Below are 21456 nucleotides of genomic sequence, written 5' to 3'. Positions count from 1 at the left end.
CCGGGGGAGGTGGATGCCTGAAGGAGGCTGTGGCCTGTGGAGGGCCCACTGGGACAGCTGTTCTAGAGGGACTGCACCCGTGGAAGAGATGACCCACGCCGGAGCAGTTCCACGAAGGACTGTGGCGTAGGGGTGGGACCCCACAACGGAGCAGGGGAGGAATGCGAGGAGTTCTTCCCCTAACCATGAAGCAGTGGCGTGAAACAACACGTGATGAACTGACCACAACCCCCATTCCCTCTTCCCCCCTGTGCTGCTCGGGAAGAGGGAGGGGTGGGGGGAGGTTATGTTGTTCCCTGTCTCATTCTCCTGCTAATTTTAGAAATAAATGAATAGTTTTCCCCAAGTCGAGTCTGTTTTGCCCGTGACGGTAACTTTAAGGATTTCTCCCTGTCCTTATCTCAAACCTCGAGCCGTTTTTCCTTATATTTTCTCTCCCTGTTCCCTCGGAAGGTGGGGGGAGTGAGAGAGAGACTGCGTAGTCTGGTCCGATCGGGGCTGAACTACGACACACAGGTAGGAAGGATCGCTACCTTCCCCCTGCCTTGTAAGTCCGCTAGCACGGAGTTAGAATTTGCAGCGGCACGGAAACTGCTCCTAAGTATCCTCGTTAAGCGAGGGGAAACAGTAAAAGAGAAGGACCAGGAGAGAGCAGCAGGTGAAGAGCCGCAGTCCACGAGAGTAAGGATAAAAGCGGCAGGTGATAGAACCACGATCCCTGAGACCAGAACGACGAGAAGCACTGCTTCAAAGGAACATAAATCAATTTTAATGATTCTAACAAAAATGTTAGAGGAACAGAACTGTGCTATTAATAACACTGACCTGAAGAGCTTGTTGATTTGGGTGTCCGCTCACGTAGCAGACGCTAACATCTCTAATATCTGCACGGTGGGCACTTGGGACACCATAGGTATTAGACTATGGGACTGTGCAACGCGGGGTGACCCTGCTGTTTAAAAATTATTACCGGCGTGGCATGTAATGTTTGAAGTCTTAAAGAATCACACGCAGAAGTGGGATCCAACAGCACCTGTTACCCTGTCCGCTCCTCCGTCCGTGGAAACAAAGACTAAAAGCGAGCCAGAAAATCCCTTTGATCCAGGTCCCATAGATCCGGAAAAGGAGCCTTCAGTCTTTGGAGCTTCCTCATTATAGAGGTGGCATGTTTGTGTGTGTGTGCATATAAGCATGAAGTAGATGGCATGAAATAAGGGGTGAATACTGTCTTGGTTTCAGCAGGGATGGAGTTAATTTTCCTCTCAGAAGCTCTGGATTTTGTATGTGAAGAATGTTGATAAAAATGCTCTGATGATAAGGGTTGTTGTTAATGAGACCAAGGACACTGTCTGGCTTTCCAAGTCTCATTAACGTGCAGGTGCAGGAAGCTGGGCCAAAAAAAAAAAAAAAACACACAAAAAAAACCCAACCCCCCCCCCCCCCAAAAAACAGACAGAGTATCGGTCATTTGGACACCGAGTAGTGAGAAATAGTACATTGTTCATTTTGTATATATTAATGTTCTTATATTTTGTTATTATTGTTGATTTCCTCTTAGTAAACTGCAGCATAAGGTAACGTGTGATTGGCTGACCGTGGCCCCCATTCCCTTCCTCCCCCCACACCCTCCCCATCCCACTCAGGGGGTGAGGGAAGGAGGTAGGAAGATGGTGTTGAGACCGGGCAGAGGGAGGGCTGGGGAGAGGTCGTCTTGTTCCCTTTCTCATTGTCCTGCTTTGGTTTTAGTAATAGATGAGTGATTTTCCCCAGGTCGAGTCTGTTTTGCCTGTGGCAGTAGCTTTAAGGATATTTCCCTGTTTTTGCGGCCACCGCCAGGCGCCACACCCCCCCCCCATCCGTCGGGGCGGGGGCAGCTTACCCAAAAACAAAAAAAAAACCAAAACAAAACAAAACAAAAAATCCAAAAAACAAACCTGCCATGGTTACAGATACTCCCATCTGAGTTGACCAGTGGCCTTTAGCAAGAAAAAAAAAAAGCTGCAACATTTGAATGAGTGAGTTGATGAGCAATTACAACTTGGACATATAAAGCCAACAGACAGTTCCTGGAATACACCTGTGTTTGTAATACAGAAAAAAATAGGGTCAATGGCAACTCTTACAGGATTTAAGGACAGTAAATTCAGTAATTGAGGATATGGGACCTTTGCAACAGGGGTTACCATCTCCTTCAATGATATCTCGAGACTGGAATATTATTGTTACTGATTTAAAAGATTGGTTTTGTTTTGTTTTTTTCACTATGCCTTTACATCCTGAGGATGCTCCATGATTCACATTTTCTGTGTCTTCAATCAATATGGGAGAATCCAATTAGCGATATCACTGGATGGTACTTCCGCAGGGTATGAAAAACAGTCCAACCATCTGCCAATGGTACGTCGCACAGGCCATAGCACTGGTAAGGCACTTGCATAGGAATAGCCTCATTTATCATTATATGGATGATATCTTGATTGCAGCACCCGATGAGTCTCTGGTGGACAGAATTCTTAATGATATCACCAGTGCATTATCCTGATTTAAATTGGTTATTGCTCAAGAAAAAATGCAAAAGGTATGTCCCTGGCAGTATCTCGGCTGACAAATTATGGAAAAAAATAATTAGGCCACAAAAGTTAAAAATCCCTCAAACAGTGTTTACCTTAAACGATTTGCATAAATTGCTGGGAGCTATCAACTGGGTACACCCGGCATTAGGCCTCTACAGAATTGCTTTCCCCACTATTCCAAATACGTAAGGGAGACTCAGATTTAACCTCTCCTAGGAGACTGACTCCAGAAGGCGTTACAAACAGTTTTGCTATAGATTTCCATTCATTTGCCTAAGCAACCAATGCTGCAATTTTTAAGAGAATTATTGTTGTAACCAGCAACTCATTTAAGTTGCACTCCCATTAAAAAAAAAAAAATATATGCTTTGACAATATTTACAGATGAATCAGGAAAAACGCACAAATCTGTAATTGTGTGGAATAAAAATGATAAGTGGCATCATGACGTACAATTGGTAGAAGGTTCAACCCAAATTGTAGAACTTGCAGTGGTGGTACGAGCCTTGTATAAGTGGAAAGATTAATCCCTCAATGTTGTCTCTGAATCTGCCTATGTGGTCAATGTAATACAATGTGCTGAATGGGCAATGTTAAAGGAAATTAATAATCCTTTGTTGTATGACCAGTTTCAACAGCTATTATCGATATTACATGTGCGGGATCGTCCTCACTTTATTGTACATCTGAGAGCTCACACTTCGCTTCCAGGACTTGTCACAGAAGGTAACACAAGAGCAGATGCTCTCACTAATGCGGTCCTCGTTCCAAACACACTCATGCAGGCCAAGCTGTCCAATGAATTTTATCACCAAAACTCTACAGCCCTTCAACGACAATTTAAGCTGACACGGGAACAAGCTCGGGCAATTGTGCGTTCCTGTAGTAGTTGCCAGAACACAATTATGCCACCGTTATATGGGGTTAATCTGTGCAGTTTGCCATAATTCTTGAGAGCACAATCTGATATAACTCTTGTCCCATCATTGGGCCGACACAAATATGTACATATAACTACTGATACCCATTCCAGCTTATTGTTTGCCTCTGCTCATACAGGAGAATGTGCTCGAGATGTTTGCTGACATTGGACATAAGCGTTTGCTTTCATGGGGGTTCCCATGCGTATAAAAACAGATATTGGGCCAGTGTATGGTTCTCGCGCAGTCCAAACCTTCTTTGCTCTCTGGGGCATCGAGCATGTTACTGGTATCCCACATAACCCCACTGGATGGGCAATCATTGAATGTGCCCATGGCACACTTAAAAATACGCTGTTAAAAGAAAAAGGGGGAATGGAAGGGAAATCTGCAAATGAAAAGTTAGCGAAAGCAATATATATGCTCAATTTTCTAAATCGTTGGAGTGACAATTCTTCCCCAATACAGAAACATTTTGGATCATCTACTGTACATGAGGCCATCCGAGGGCAAGCTCCAGTGATGGTTAAGAATCTGGAAACAGGTAATTGGGAAGGACTATTCCCTCTTATGACGTGGGGGAAAGGATATGCTTGTGTCTCTACAGGAGCAGTGAACAAGTGGATCCCTGCACGATGGGTACGACCAGTGCTCCAAGCTGCCTTGCGTTCGTCGGACTGTTAACAAGCTGTATTGGCAGCCCCATGGACATCAGTAACGGAGACAAGAAATGTATGGGTAACTATGGCTAATGCCACGGGACAGGACACCATTTGTCTGTCTGTATCATCTTCAAATAAGCCTTTCAGAACATGCTTGGTCAATCTGCCAGATAACGGTAGGACGGCAACTCTGTGTATAACAACAGCAGCTGCGAGTACTGAGTGCTGAACCACAAGAGATGGACCTTTTGGGATCACTAAAGATGGACTTCTGCCTATTTTCTTTAACTATTCAGGAGCTAATGTTACTAGAGGGGTAATGATTGTAAATGCTTTAAGACCTATACATTGCAACGACACAGTATGGTGTAATCACACGAGCACATATCAAAATCCAGACAGCATAAAAGACCTAAACGAAGCATACATAGCATTGAATCTGATTGCCAAGATAATATAGAGTTTTGGAAACTAAGTAAAATTATTGCTGCTTCAATCTTTGCACCTGGTGTGGCAAGTGCCCAGGCATTAGATATGCTAAATAAATTGGGCTGTTGGCTTGCTAAGCAAATAAATACAACTGCACTGGTACTATTAACGCTGTTAACTGATGTAGATTCTATACACTACGCTACTTTACAAAACAGAACCTCTGTTAGCCTGCAGAGCACATATTTGACAGGCCTTGTTGCATGCGCTGGCCACGCATGCAGCAACGTCTAGTCAGGCCTTGTTGTGTGCGCTGGCCACGCATGCAGCAACGTCTAGTCAGTACTCTTTCACTGAATCTGCTGAGGGGATAAACAGAGGTGGCTCGGAGCGGGGGAGAGAGGAGGGACCCAGAGCACACTCTATTAAAAACAGGGGACGCCCTGAAGGTGCTGCGCCTGCCTCCTTTCTCTGCTCTGACCCTGCTGATAATCATCCTCCTGCTCAGTGGTGTCTTTGGCGTAGTCGGGTTGGTAACAGAATAGATCAGTAGTAGATTTTTTGTTATTAGCACAAAATCATGGTTGTCAGGATTTTGATGGGCTTTCCTGCATGAATCTGTCTGATTATTCGGAATCTATTCATATTAATAGGTCTGAATATCTTGAGTTGTGCCATGTCATGTATAAAAAGGAGCTTGGAACGTGTAGTAACCAGAGCCTGGGTTGTGCAAAAAGAAAAAGGGGGTATTGTAGAGAATATCCTCACTGAACAGGGGCATGCTGTACTATCTGAGGCCTGCCTGCACAACCCAGCCTTTAGCTACAGTACTGGAGATCTTGAGTTCACCACAAGGTCAAGTAAGTGATAAACAGCCATGTTGCAATCAGAAAAGAATGTTGAACAGGTCATGCTAACCACAAGTAGGGGAGAAAAATAAGATGTAGATGCTCGTGCATATTTGCATATAGCCAATCAGTCACATAGTATCGGCGTGTGCTGCGAACCCTGTACCCAATAGCAATAAGCCTACCCCCGCGTGCAACCCTGAAAATCCTATAACTGTATAAGCAAAGCCCTGAATAAACGAAGATCATGCTTACCTCTATGAGGAGTTCATGATTATTCTGTTCAAGTCCTCCGGCAACGGTGTGAGCAACCACATGGAATAATATTACAATATGGAGATGATCTATTGATAGCCACTGAAATGAAAGAACTATGTATAATATGGACAGTCAGTCTGCTAAATTTCCTTGGACTTAATGGCTATTGAGTCTCTCCACAGAAAGCACAAGTGGCTCAGCGGCACTCTCGGATACGAGATAACTGCTGGCCAAAGGACCCTAGGAACAGCAAGAAAGGAGGCCATCTGTCAGACTCCTCGACCACAGACAGCTCGTCTATGGATATATAACTATGGACTCTTGGTAAGGCCACTTTATGAACTGTTGAAATCTAATCCAAAGGACCTCACCTGGAATGGAGAGGCAGAAAAAGCATTCCAGCAACTGAAAAGGAAAGTAATGGATGCCCCTGCCTTGGGGTTACCAGATACTACTAAGCCATTCTGGCTCTTCTCTCACGAGAAGCAGGGAATAGCCCTGGGAATACTAGCCCAAAACTTGGGACCATATAGAAGGGCAGTGGCGTACTTCTCCAAACAACTTGATGAAGTAAGTAAAGGTTGGCCTAGCTGCCTAAGGGCGATAGCAGCATTGGTGTTAAATATCCAAGAAGCACATAAATTTACATTAGGCCAAAAGATTACAGTGTTGATATCTCATACTGTATCCACAGTATTAGAGATAAAAGGTGGGCACTGTCTCTCACCACAAAGGCTCCTTAAATACCAGGCCGTTCTGGTGGAACAGGAGAATGTGGAAATAGTTGTTACTAACATTGTCAGCCCAGCATCTTTCCTCAGCGGAACCACAGGAGAACCAGTATCACATGACTGCCTGGAAACAATTGAAGCAGTCTATTCCAGCCAACTGGACCTGAAAGAGAAGCCACTGGAAGATGCTGAAGACTCCTGGTACACAGATGGAAGCAGCTTTGTTCGACAAGGCATCCGCAAAGCAGGGTATGCGGTAACCACTATGGATCAGGTAATAGAATCTGCAGCCCTTGCCCCAAATACCTCTGCACAAAAGGCAGAAATAATAGCTTTAACCCAAGCGTTGGAACTAGCTAAAGACAAGAAGATTAATATCTGGACGGACTCCAAATACACTTTTGGGGTAGTCCATGCCCATGGGGCAATATGGAAAGAAAGGGGACTCCTATCCACCCAAGGGAAACATATAAAACATGCTGAAGAAATTCTTAGGCTCCTGGAAGCAGTGCAGCTACCCAAAAAAGTGGCTATCATGCATTGCAAGGCTCATCAGAAAGGAAATACCACTCAGGAATTGGGCAATGCTATGGCAGATCGAGAAGCCAAAAGAGCAGCTGAGAGGGGCGAATTAGAGGTGCGGTCTTTGGTCCCAGATGGTAAAATATGGTGAACCCATGTATTCCAAAGAAGATCAAAAATTAGTTGAAGATTTAGGTGGAGAAATAGAGAAGGGTAGGTGGGCAAAGACTCCGCAAGGCAGAATAATAATTCCATTTGCATTATTGTGGGTCGTAGTTATGGCAGAACACAGAAAATCCCATTGGGGAGCTGAAGCATTGTATAAATACTTGAATCAGCGTATAGCTGCCCCAAACCTCTACACTACTGTTAAACAAGTGACACAGCAGTGTGAAATATGTTTGCAGAATAATCCTAAGAAAAGGCCTAAAGCCCAACTCGGACAAATAGGGAAAGGAAACTATCCAGGGCAGTAATGGCAAATTGATTTCTCAGAACTCCCAAGAAAAGGGGGGTGCCGATATCTGTTAGTCCTAACAGACACCTTTTCAGGCTGGCCAGAAGCATCTCCTTGCCGAACCAATAAAGCTAGAGAGGTAACTAAAGCATTACTAGAAGAAATTGTACTGAGATTCGGGGTTCCTGCAACAATCTCCTCAGATAGAGGACCACATTTTATTGTAAAAATTGTTATAATTAATTAATTGTAGATGCATTAGACATAGTTCAAACTAATGTTTCTAAAGCTCTCAGTTGTATCCAGGCCCAATTATGGATACAATCAATAGCAGCTGCAATCATCAGGGAAGGAGAAGATGGAATCCTGCCAAGAGAAATCCAAAAGGTAATTTGGGATAATGCAACTGAATTTGAAAAGAAATTCCAGTCGTGGTGGCACTGAGTTAATTTTACCTTTGACCCTACTAGCAACACAGCCACAGCCTTTGTACTAACTATATCTAAAGCCTTTTATGTATAACATATATCTGATTGTTGCCTTAGGATTAAATCACAATGGAACTGTACTTTATCCCTTAGAACATAGGGTATGGGCTATGAAAAATGGGAAGAAGTGGCAAACTATTGATGTCGAGGCCTGTGCTGTGTGAGACCAGCACAGGCAGGGATTTACTTGTGAAAGTAATACCATAAAAGGGCAGGATATTTGTCTGGATACAGAACAAAATGTTAATCACTTTGAGATACACCCCAGTGAAACCCTAGAAACCATTGTAATTGTAATTGTTGTAATTTACAAGGATATGGGATATGTTTGCTTTAGGACTCTATGTGATTCTGTACAAGTTGTTGACCTAATAGTGGACATGAGTAGCCATTCAAATATTTGCATCTGTAATTTGTTAGTCTCACATGATGTGATTTTAATTATACTGCTCCTGTCATTACCTATCAATTGATATGATCTAGTCATGAATTGATTCAAGATTTGCAGCACACCCCTACTGGAATGAATCTTGCTCTGGTAAAGGAACTTCTGCATCATGAGAATTTAAAGAGGTTGTAAAGCAAGTCCAAACCTGCACCATATAAATTTTTGGTAAAATGTGCTGTCAGTGTGCATGCTTTTGGAGGAGCGACCCTCCACGCACCCGGCGCTGAATAAACATGCCTGCTTTATAACTCTTTCCGAGTTGTAGAGTTTGATCCACACGGCAGGGCTTCCACCACCTCTCTGCGCAACCTGTTCCAGTGTTCTACAACTTGCATTGTAGAAAATTTTTTCCTGATATCCAATCTAAATCTACCTTCCTCTATTTTAGAACCATTACCCCTCATCCTATCACAACAGGCCCTACTGAACAGCCTCTCCCCATCTTTCCTGTAGGCCCCCGTCAGGTACTGGAAGACCACTATCAGGTCTCCCTGGAGCCTCCTCTTCTCCAGGCTGAACAGCCCCAGCTCTCTCAGCCTGTCCTCATAGGAAAGGTGCTCCAGCCCTCTGATCATCTTTGTGGCCCTCCTCTGGACTCGTTCCAACAGGCCCTTGTCCTTCTTATGTTGGGGGCTCCAGAACTGGACACAGTACTCCAGGTGGGGTCTCACCAGGGCAGAGCAGAGGGGCAGAATCACCTCACTCCACCTGCTGGCCACACTCCTCTTGATGCATCCCAGGATGCGGTTGGCCTTTTGGGCCACAAGGGCACATTGCCTGCTCATGTTGAGCTTCTCATCCACCAGCACTCCTAAGTCCTTCTCCTCAGGGCTGCTCTCAACCTATTCTCCGCCCAGCCTGTATTTGTGCCTGGGATTGCCATGACCCAGGTGCAGGACCTTGCACTTGGCCTGGTTGAACTTCCTGAGGTTGGCATGGGCCCACCTCTCCAGCCTGTCCAGGTCCCTCTGGATGGCATCCCTCCCTTCCAGCATGTCAACGGCTCCACACAGCTTGGTGTCATCAGCGGACTTGCTGAGGGTGTACTCTATCCCACTGTCCATGTCACCGACTAATGTTGAACAGGGCCGAGCCCAATACAGACCCCTGAGGGACACCACTCGTGACTGGTTTCCACATGGACACTGAGCCGTTGATCACCACTCTCTGAGTTTGGCCATCCAGCCAACTCCTTATCCACCGAGTGGTCCATCCATCAAACCCATATGATATTCTGCTTTTGAACTAGTGTAAGAATTACTTCAGATCAGCAGCTGAAGTGTTGGAGACCTTCAATGAATTTCAGGCCCATAAAAATCAATAGTTTTTCTACCAGTTTCCATGAGGTCAGCATGTCATTGCTGTCAGCTCTCTTGCCAACAATCCAACCCGGGACGCACTGGAGCCCCACTCCGGGGAAGGCAAAGCAGCACACAGATACCATCAAGCTAAGCCTTCACTTTAGTACTGCACAACAGTGTTAAATACCCGTACACCCGCTGTGCACACGCCCCCTGTGCTCATGAACCTATCCTCAAGAACCACCTCTCCTGTGCACAGGTGCAGCCCATTCCCACTAGCAGCCTTGTTGCTGGGCTGTAAGCTCTGCCTAACAACACTCACCTGCTTGCTGATGTGACCCAACAATTCCCCCCCTCTATGCTAAATCATTCTAGTCTAAAGTTGAAATCTTCCAAAACCAGAATATAATACTTTCCCAAACCACTAATCCATGTTTCTATTAAATACATAACTAAAAGTAAACTGATGAGCTTGTTTCCCAAGCCATTAAATCGAAAGCATCATAAATAAAAATAAATGTTTCTCAAATCAAAGGCACAGTCAATAACAAATAATCCTGCCAAAATCTCTTTTTCAGTAATCTTCTTATACTTCTTAACTTTGAAATGAAATTAATAGAGGTCATGAAGAAATAAAAAACTTCTTAGAGCTGTAAAAATGTTCCTGCGATTTATAGTCCTCATCCAGGTAACTTCAAGCTCTGTTACAGTCTTTCATTGCTTAACAATTCTTTAACAAACTTGTCCACTTGAAACATGAATGTTTCATAATTTTTCTCCAAATTCTTTGACAGCATAGAGTCATGAAGTGGGGATACAGCTTGAGTAAAGTTGATGTAGCGCGCAAATTTTTCCAAAAGTTCATTGTTACACTGGTGTCAGAATAGCCACAATCAGAATCTACCCCTCACTAGGCCCCCCCTCACTAACAAAACCAGAACACCCCACCAAGGTGAATAGGTGCCAACCATCTCTGCTCCAGCCTTCCCTGGCCTGCATCTGTCGAGATAAAACATGCCCTCGTCCCCATGTTAGTAATTTGAAAAAAGAAAAGCTTAACATGTGTTCAGTGGGATATCTCCATGCAAAGAAAATTCACTCAGGCATTGGACATGTGTCTGAACTTTTTACTGCTGGGCAAACCCATTTAGCAGGCACCCACCGAGGAGCACTCGCAGTTTGCACACACGCATAACCTCAGCCCACCTGCAATAGTGGTACCGGCCCGCACCATTCCAAGGTGTCTGGATCACAGAAGCACACTGGAGCTCCTGCTAAGCAGGAAGATAATGTAGTCAAAAAATGCTGGAAAATTGGGGATATCTCTGCTCCGGTCATTTGACTGATTACTACCAGGGCTCTTGCTAGGAACTCATGATGCTCCCCAGGGGACACCTTCTCCCCTCCTCTAACCCGATCAAGCTGACGCTTGAGTGTCTGATGTGCCCGTTCCACTATGGCCTGGCCACCTCTATTGCCCGGGATGCCAGTACGGTGTTCCACTCCCCAGTTCTGTAAGAAATTGTTGAACAAGCTGCTTTTATAACAAGGTCCATTATCTGTTTTTATCTGTTGAGGCACCACCAATGTAGCAAATGCAGCACAACAATGTCAGATAGCAGCGCGCGGATTACTTTTGGTTTCCGCGGTAGCATGGATCCAGCCACTACAGGTGTCCACGCTTACATGGAGATATTTAAAACGTCCGAAGGGGGAATATTCTGTAATATCTTGCTGCCAAATCTGGTTTGCCTGAAGGCCTCGCGGGTTAATACCCATCGCTATAGATGAGATGGACTTACAGCTAGGGCAAACAGCTATAATTGCTCGTGCATCCGCCAAGGGCACTCCAAAAATGCTGGCCAAAGCTAGAGCCCCTTGATGGAAGAACTGATGAGATAATTGGGCTTGCTTCAGAGCAGGAACTCCCACCACCGCCACCTGTAACAGAGTACTCGCAGCCTCATCTTCTCGACAATTTCCTTCTGTCATGGCTCCCGGTAATGTGGTACGCTGCGTTGCTCTAATGCGCTTTGAAGCAGTCGTGCCGAAGTTGTAGTTCCGGGTAAACTGAGTGCACAGCGGAGACCCAATCGGTAGCAATACTCACTGTCAGTCACAATATTTATTGGGATACTGATCCATCTGTGTATGGTGCATGTTATTGCTTGTAACTCCAAACCTTGAATAGAACCTTTTGCCTTACAGACTTGTGTGTGCCAAGCTCCCTGGTCATACCAAGCGATAGCCACTTGCTGAGTCCGTCCAGAGGCATCCGTGAATACAGTAAGTCCCTCCACCAGGGTCATTACAATCGGGCTAACCGGCAGTACTGTGACTGACCCCAATGCCTTTAGTGCCGCACATAGCCGGACTGGACAGATGTCACCAGAAAAATGTGCTAGTGCCCCCTGAATGTTGGTATCCATCATTATTAAACTTTCTAATGCTGTGACAGATAATGAAGTGGACAGAATGTGAGGATCCTTTCCTGACAGTTGCCAACAGCAGAGCCGCCCTCGGCGTATAGCATCCCCTAGCAGCCTTTTTCCTGACAGAGGTGTAAAGCCACAGCAACGGACAAAATTGTTGCTGCTCATTCCATTGGAACACTACTCCGTTCGCCCCCTCCTTTTGCAGAGCTATATGCAGTTCCAATTTCAAGCCTGGCTGATATCTGGCCAGGGAGCCTTGACTTAGCCGAGAGGCTAGGTCCTGTAACAGTGTCAATTGCGCTTCATTTAATTTACGAGGTGCAGCCAAATCTGGTGGACCTGCTAAATCAATTATTAAAGGACCTAATTCCTTATGTGTGATAGGAATAAACTGTCGTAGCCATTGCAAATTGCCCACTAATATCTGCAAATCATGCAAGTTACGTACCTCTTTCGTTATGGTCAGCTTCTGTGGCTTTACCATTGTTCGCTCTACCAAGGTTCCCAGATACTGCACGGGAGTCTGCAACTGTACCTTTTCTGGAGCAACTGTCAATCCCCAGTTCTGCAGGGCAGCTGTAAGCTGCTCAACTGCCTGTTCCACCCCTTCAGGCCCAGATATAATGATGTCATCCATATAATGATAAACCACCCAACCTCTATGGGCCTCCCGGAATTCTTGCAAGGCGCAAGAAACATACAACTGACACAGAGTTGGGGAGTTTTTCCATCCCTTGTGGTAACACTGTCCACTGCAGTCGCCTTGCAGGCACCGCGTTGTTGATTGTTGGAATTGTCATAGCAAATCGTTTGCTGTCGTCAGGGTGCAATGGTATAGAGAAAAAACAGTCCTTAATGTCTATAACTGCCACTGGCCAATTGTCCGGTAACATGGACGGCCAAGGCATACCTGGCTGTAGCAGTCCCATATCCTCCAGTACCACATTTACTGCTTGCAAGTCATGCAAAAATCACCAAGTCCCAGACTTCTTTATTATCAAGAATACTGGACAATTCCAGGGACTTGTCGAGTGTATCAAATGCCCTGCTGCTATTTCCCTATCTACTAACTGTTGCAATAAGGGCATGGACTCCGTGGATGGTGTACCGGAGACCTTTATTGTCCATCAGCATAAGTCTTTTATATCTTTTCTAAGTTACACATGAAATGCACGCGCTTAATCATCTAATTAAATTGGTAGCAATATACTGTTCATGCACCTTAAACTTCATTTGGATTGGTTATAGATTTTTAGTTGTCTTTACTATTTTTGCCTTAGGTATTTACTTGTTCTAATTGCTGGTTTTTGTTATTGAGCAAGTGGTGTTCAAGGACATAGCCCAAATTCTTCAATATCAGACAGCTGTGCTGCACTCTCTGTTCCCACAACTAACAAATTTAATTGATTCAATTTTTCTTCAGTTAATGACCACTGATCCACCCATACTGGATTGTCGGTTAACCATGTCATTTTGATACAGGGTTTTTCTGGACCAGTGGCCCCTACTAAAAAGGCATCTCTATGCTGAGCTGAACTTTAAGGGACTGCAAAACATCCCGACCCAAAAGGAAAACAGGCAGATTATCTAATACATACGGTCAAATAATTGTCTCACCCCTCTCCCCTTTTGTTGAGAGGCGTACAGGGTATTGGCTCCGTAATGCTCTCTGATTGCCACCAACCCCTGTCAACGGGATGGCCACCCCGGCTAAAGGAAGCTCTTTTGGCCAATCCGTCAGGGAAATTAACATAACGTCTGCCCCCGTATCCAACATGGCCTTAAAACACTTTGGTGGCTGTGGGTCTGCTTCCGTGGAAGGGTACCCCTCTGGGCGTAGCTCACACACGACTACCGGGCGTTTTGAAAGATCAAGTAATAAACTGACAAAAGTCTACCCTTCGGGCAAACAGACAGGCATCTCGGACACCGGAGCAACACATACTGTGTTTTCTCCATTTTGTGTCTTCATTTCTGGCACCACCTCCACCCCCAACTGCTGCGCCCCTGCCCCTACTATTACCCCAGGTGGTATTTCTCTGTCAATGCGTACATAAGTAGGGGCTGTTACCCATAGACCCTCCGCACAACTTAGTTGTGCTCCTAACTGGGGCCCGGCCACGGGGCCCATCCCTCGCTGTTCAGGAAGGTTACTGGGGGCGTTTCTTTGCCTGGCGCATCCCTCAGCCCCTGTAAGAGTCCGCACCTCCTGTTTCCCTGCCCCACCCCCGGCCGGGCATGACTGTAGACAATGTTTAACAAGATGTCTGCCCCGCCCACATCAAAAACATCTCCTTTGCTGGCTGCCCGTAGGTTCTCTTCCTTGATTGGTCTTTGAAGGACACTGCCACTTAAAGTGTCCTCTACCCCCACAACCAAAACAGGTGGGGCCCGCAGCTGGCGCTTGTATGGCAGAAACTGCTGCAATGAGCAGTTTTGCTTGCTGCAAGGCTTCTGCCTCCATAACCCGCTTAATCATCTGCGCCACACCTGCATCCCCAGGCAATTGCACTAAAACTTGTTGAGTTACCTCATTAGCATTCTGTTTAGCTAACTCTTTCACGACTATAGGTTTCACATTCTCTGGTAAATCGGAATTCTCAATCGCCTTCTGTAGCCTTTCCAAGAAAGAAGTATACGACTCCCCTATGCCCTGCCTCACTAAAGTGTACGGCTGCCTTTTGCCCTCATATTTACCCATTTTTGTGAGTGCCACCCGTGCTGCCTGCGTAGCGGTGTGGATATCCCTGCCCCGCATATTAGCCTGTGCGGCCAGATCAGCAAAGTTACCTGACCCTAGAATCCTTTCCACACTAATCCCGTGCAAGGGGGTGATTCGGATCTAAAGCTTCTAAAACCACCTTGTCTGCTTCCTCCTTTAACGCAGCCTCCCACAGCACCATTTGGGGGGCTGTAAAAACCGCTCTAGCCAGCTGCCTACAATCCAAAGGAAGCAGGTTTGCTGCCCAGATCACATCCAAGATCGCTCGAGCCGCCACCCCATTGACACCTTCCTCCTTCACCGCCTTCTGCCATTCTCTGAGTAATCTGTAATCTAATGGGCTCCATTGCTGACCCTGCTGACCCTGTGTCACTGGGCACACCATTATACCCCCATCTCCATCTGATGGCCCTAGAGATACTCCTTCCATTATGCAATTCTTAGCAATCAGTGTCCAATCTGTAAATCCACAACCTGTTCCCTGTTCAATTTCTGCCTCCACTTTCCGTGCCAACCCCTCTACTGTATTCAATATTTTTTCTACGCCCGCCGCCAACCGCTCGAACTTTTGAATTAAAGCGCCCACTGCTCCCGCTTCACTGCCTCCTCCCCTGTCCGCAACCCATGAATCCTTAGGGAGAGGCGATAAGTCAGTCTCCCCCTTTCACGAATCCACAAGCGGTGGAGCCGATGGGGCAGAAGGAGAGACAGAGGGCATTTCTGAGTCTTCATATTTGGGGGGTTGCTTCTTCAGTTCAAACATTTCTGGTAAGCAAGGTGCGATACACCGGGGGGCACACCCAAACTCCACTATCCCAGAACCAGGCAGAGCATCGGAGCACCACTCCTCATTTCTTTCACCACTTTTCTCCTGGTGCTGGAGCCCCGCTCGGCCGCTACCGGCTCCTGGGGCCGTTCCGCCGCCCGCTCCTTGCTGCCCCTCCACAACCTCATAAAAACGAAGGCCAGGACGAGGGCTAGGACGGTGAAGAGTAACGGGAGGACCAGGTACCGGTCCAGGGCCACATCTATCACCTCTCCTGACCTGTTAATCAAGCACTTTTTCATGCAGATGAATTGGATGAATTCTGTCAATGGTGTCATATGCACCAGACACTTTATCTTCTTTACCCAATGCCTTTAACACCTTTACTATATCCACGATGGATGCCATTCTAACAACAAACAGGCATGACCACCCCACGGCCACAACTCAAATTCATCCGAACCACAACTGCCCCACAGCCACGACCACACCAACGGTCACAATTCAAACCCGTCCGGACCACAACCGCCCCACGGCCACAACTGCACCAACGGTTGAGGGTCATCAGTTGTCACTGCACGACAACTTACAGACCCACCTTTATCGGGATCCCATCCCGGGGAGACACGTCGGGGGTCACCCCTTGTCAGCTCTCTTGCCAACAATCCAACCCAGGATGCACCAGACCCTGCTCCAGGGAAGGCAAAGCATCACACAGATACCATCAAGCTAAACCTTCACTTTAGTACTGCACAACAGTGTTAAATACCCGTACACCCGCTGTGCACACGCCCCCTGTGCTCATGAACCTATCCTCAAGAACCACCTCTCCTGTGCACAGGTGCAGCCCATTCCCACTAGCAGCTATGTTGCTGGGCTGTAAGCTCTGCCTAACAACACTCACCTGCTTGCTAATATGACCCAACATTTGCTACTGAACAGGATCTTTAGAAATGTGCTCAGGACTTGTTTTCTTTTACTTCTAATCAGAACTGCTGAATGTTTGCTCTTTGAAGCCATGGGTAATCTGTTTCACAAGGGATTCCCTCTTAATATCTAACACTTTAATCATAGAATTATTAAGGTTGGAAAAAACCTCTAAGATCATCAAGTCATCGTCAAGCAATGCATGCTTGCAACCCAGAAGGCCAACCGCATCCTGGGCTGCATCAAAAGATGCGTGGCCAGCAGGTCGAGGGAGGTGATTCTGCCCCTCTACTCTGCCCTGGTGAGACCCCACCTGGAGTACTGTGTCCAGTTCTGGAGCCCCCAACACAAGAAGGACATGGACCAATTGGAGAAGGTCCAGAGGAGGGCCACAAAGATGATAAAAGGGCTGGAGCACCTCTCTTATGAGGACAGGCTGAGAGAGCTGGGGCTGTTCAGCCTGGAGAAAAGGAGGCTCTGGGGAGACGTTAGAGCGGCCTTCCAGTACCTCAAGGGGGCCTACAGGAAAGATGGGGAGAAACTGTTCAGCAGAGACTCTTGTGAAAGGACGATGGGTAATAGTTTTAAAATAGAGGGAGGTAGATTCAGATTAGATATTAGGAAAATTTTTTTACACTGAGGGTGGTAGAACACTGGCCCAGGTTGCCCAGAGAGGTGGTGGATGCCCCATCCCTGGAAACATTCAAGGCCAGGTTGGATGAGGCTCTGAGCAACCTGATCTAGTTGGAGTTGTCCCAGCTCCTTGCAGGGGGGATTGGACTAGATGACCATTGCAGGCTCCTTCCAACCCAAACTATTCTATGATTCTAAGACCAACCATAGACCTAACACCACCATGTCCACTAAACCATGTCCTCAAGTGCCACGTCTACACGTTCTTTGAACACCTCCGAGGATGGTGACTCCACCACTTCCTTGGGCATCCTGTTCCAGTGCCTGACCACTCTTTCAGTAAATAAATTTTTCCTAATATCCAATCTAAACCTCTCCTGCTGCAACTTGAGGCCATTTCCTCTTGTCCTATCACTAGTTACTTGGGAGAAGAGACCAACACCCACCTCCCACCGTTACAGGCAAAACAGACTCGACCTGGGGAAAGCTATTTGTTTATTACTAAAAACAGCAGGATAATGAGACAGAGAACAAGATAACCTCCCCCCACCCCTCCCTCTTCCCAGGCTTAACATTATCTCTACCTCCTTCCCCACAGCGAGTGGCACGGGGGGAAGAGGGAATGGGGGTTTTGGTCAGTTCATCACACGTTGTTTTACGCTGCTGCTTCATCATCCAGGGAAGAACTCCTCACATTCCTCCCCTGCTCCATCGTGGGGTCCCTCCCACGGGCCACAGTTCTTCATGAAACTGCTCCGCCGTGGGTAATTTCTTCCACAGGGTGCAGTCCCTCCAGAACGGCTGCCCCAGCGGGCCCTCCACGGGCCACAGCCTCCTTTGGGCATCTGCCTGCCCCAGTGTGAGGTCTTCCATGGACTGCAGGTGGATCTCTGCTCCTCCGTGGACCTCCATGGACTGCAGGGGGACAGCCTGCTCCACCATGGTCTTCACCACAGGCTGCAGGGGAATCTTGGCCAGGAGCCACATTACTTCTCCCCTTTCTTCACTGACCTTGGTGTCTGCAGCTGTTCCTCTCACAAGAAAAATTCTTCACAACAGGCAGGCAGACGCCTCTCAGGTTCTCTTCACATCTCATCTCCTCTCCACTTCTTGCAGCCAGGCCAGGCCCAGTCAGCCCCCCGGCGAGAGGCCAGAGGGTGAGGCCTGCAAGGCCCATGAAGCCTGCGATCCCCCTCTCTGCCCCTGCTCAGCTCCTTCACATCTTTTCTTCTCTCTTTGTTTTCTGTTTTTCCCTTCTTAAATACGTTATGGCAGAGGCGTTATCAGGGAACATTCTGCTACCAATTGGCTCGGCCTTGGCCAGCAGCGGGTTCGCCCTAGGCCCGGCTGAGTCCACTGGACAAAGGGGAGCAACTTCTAGCAGTTTATTACAGAAGCTACCACCTTAGGCCTCTTCTCACTAAACATAACCACAACATATACTGCTGGCTCATGTTCACCTGGCTGTCTACCAGCACCCCCAGGTCCCTTTCTGCCGGGCAGCTTTCCAGCCACTCTTTCCCAAGCCTGTAGCATCGCATGGGGTTGTTCTGACCCAAGTGCAGGACCTGGCACTTGGCCTTGTTGAACCTCGTACAGTTCACCTCAGCCCATCGATCCAGCCTGTCCAGATGCCTCTGCAGAGCCTTCCTACCCTCGAGCAGATCAACATTCCCACCCAGTTTGGTGTCATCTGCAGACTTACTGAGGGAGCACTCAATCCCCTCAACCAGATAATTGATAAAGATATTAAACAAGACTGACCCCAGCACTGAGCCCTGGAGAACACCGCTTGTGACCAGCTGCAAACTGGATTTAACTCCATTCACCACAGCTCTCTGGGCTCAGCCATCCAGCCAGTTTTTAACCCATTGCAGGGTACACCTGTCCAAGCCATGAGCCACCAGCTTCTCTAGGAGAATGCTGTGGGAGACAGTGGCAAAGGCTTTGCTAAAGTCCAGGTAGATCACATCCACAGCCTTTCCCTCATCCACTAGTTGGGTCACCTGGTCATAGAAGGAGATCAGGTTGGTCAAGCAGGACCTGCCCTTCATGTACCCATGCTGGCTGGGCCTGATCCCCTGGTTGTCCTGCACATGCCAGGTGAGCACACTCAAGATTAATTGCTCCATAATCTTCCTTGACACCCAGGTCAGACTGACAGGCCTGTAGTTCCCTGGATCCTCCTTCTGGCCCTTCTTATAGATGGGCATCACATTGGCAAGTCTCCAGTCGTCTGGGACCTCCCCTGTTTACCAGGACTGCTCATAAATGGTGGAGAGTGGCTTGGCAAGCTCCTCCACCAGCTCCCTCAGTCCTCTCAGGTGGATCTCATCCGACCCCATAGACTTGTGCATGTCCAGGTGGCGTAGCAGGTTGATAAGTGCTTCCTCCTGGATTGTGGGGGTTTCATTCCGCTCTCTGTCCCCGTCTTCCAGCTCAGGGGACTGAACACCCTGGGGATAACTGGTCTTACTGTTAAAGACTGAGGCAAAGAAGGCATTCAGTACCTCAGCCTTTTCCTCATCCCTGCTGTCAATGTTCCCCCCTGCATCTAATAAAGAATGGAGATTCTTCTTAGCTCTCTTTTTGTTGTTAATGTATTTGTAAATATATTTCTTGTTATCTCTTACAACAGTGGCCAGATTGTGTTCTAGTTGGGCTTTTGCCTTTCTAATTTTCTCTCTGCATGACCTAACGAGCTCCTTGTTCGCTTCTTGAGTTGCCTGCCCCTTCTTCCAAGAGTGGTAGACTCTCCTTTTTTCCGTGAGTCCTAGCAAAAACTCCCCGTGCAGCTAGGCCGGTCGTCTCCCCCACCAGATGGTCTTACGGCACATGGGGACAGCCTGCTGATATGCCTTTAGACTTCCTTCTTGAAGAATGTCCAGCCTTCCTGGACCCCTTTGCCCTTCAGGACTGTCTCCCAAGGGACTCTCTCAACTAGTGTCCTGAACAGGCCAAAGTGTGCCCTCCGGAAGTCCATGGTAGCGGTTTTGCTGACCCCTCTCCTTACCTCTCCAATAACTGAAAACTCTATCATTTCATAGCCACTAAGCCCAACACGGCCTCTGACCCCCACATCTCCCACCAGCCCTTCTCTGTTAGTAAACAGCAGGTCAAGCGAGGCACCTCCCCTGGTAGGCTCACTCACCAGCTGTGTCAGGAAGTTATCTTCCTCACACTCCAGGAACTTCCTAAACTCTTTCCTCTCTGTTGTGTTGTATTTCCAGCAGATGTCCAGTAAGTTGAATTCCCCCACAAGAACAAGGGTTAGCGATTGTGAGACTTCTGCCAGCCACTTGTAGAACATCTCATCTGCCTCTTCATCCTGGTTGGGTTGTCTATAACAGACTCCCAGCAGGATATTTGCCTTGTTGGCCTTCCCCCTCATCCTTACTCATAAGCACTTGACCTTATCATCACAATCATTCAGCTCTATACAATCGAAACACTCCCTGACATACAGAGCCACTCCACCACCTCTCCTTCCTTGCCTATCCCTTCTGAAGAGCTCGTAGCCATCCATTGCAGCACTCCAGTCATGAGAGTCATCCCACCATGTTTCTGTGATGGTGACTAAATCATAGCTATCCCACTGCACAATGGCTTCCATCTCCTCTCGCTTGTTGCCCATGCTGCATGCATTGGTGTAGATGCACTTGAGTTGGGCTATCGATTTCACCCCCAACATTGGCATGCCACTCCTAGGCTCATCTCCAGTGAGCCTGGTTATATCCCCTTCCCCCTTCAAACCTAGTTTAAAGCCCTCTTGATGACTCCACCAACTCATGAGCAAGAACCCTTTTCCTCCTTTGAGCTGAACTCCATCTGTCGCCAGCAGGCTCGGTGCCATGTAAACCTCTCCATGATCAAAAAACCCCAAAATTTCACCAATGGCACCAGCATCTGAGCCACATGTTAATAAGGTGCATTTTCCTATTCCTTTCAGTATTCCTCCCTGCCACTGACAGGATTGAGGAAAACACTACCTGGGCTCCTGATCCTTCAACCAACCATTCCAGTGCTCTGAAGTCCTTTTTGATAGCTTTTGGACTTCTCTCCACAACCTCATCGCTGCCAACTTGCATAACCAATAGCGGGTAATAATCAGAGGGCCATAGCAGACCAGGGAGTTTTCTAGTAATGTCTCTAACCCGGGCCCCAGGGAGGCAACAACCTCCCCTGTGGGATGGGTCTAATCGGCATATGAGGCCCTCTGTTCCCCTCAGAAGGGAATTACCTATGACAATTACTCTCCTTTTTTTCTTAACAGAGGCAGTCACAAGGCGTGGGGCTGACTGACTCACCCTAGGACACGCCCTGGATGGACCTTCAC

The 21456-nt window shown here is 47.3% G+C and overlaps 1 protein-coding gene across 1 annotated transcript in view; it reads right to left on the bottom strand.

The window, feature by feature from the left end:
• The window catches only part of LOC147596695 (uncharacterized), a 28160-nt gene extending 7649 nt beyond the window's left edge, over positions 1–20511 (bottom strand). Inside the window, 5 exon segments of the mRNA XM_086769609.1 lie at positions 11570–11707; positions 12521–12750; positions 15637–15839; positions 19377–19567; positions 20134–20511. Coding sequence (XP_086625735.1) covers positions 11570–11707; positions 12521–12750; positions 15637–15839; positions 19377–19567; positions 20134–20511 — 1140 coding nt within the window.
• Between the last annotated feature and the right edge of the window lie 945 nt (positions 20512–21456).

The sequence above is a fragment of the Chlamydotis macqueenii genome, chromosome W (assembly GCF_036417535.1).
Source record: "Chlamydotis macqueenii isolate bChlMac1 chromosome W, bChlMac1.mat, whole genome shotgun sequence".
Lineage (NCBI taxonomy): Eukaryota > Metazoa > Chordata > Aves > Otidiformes > Otididae > Chlamydotis > Chlamydotis macqueenii.
Note: the sequence above shows the minus strand (reverse complement) of the source record. Positions and strands in the feature narration are given on the sequence as shown.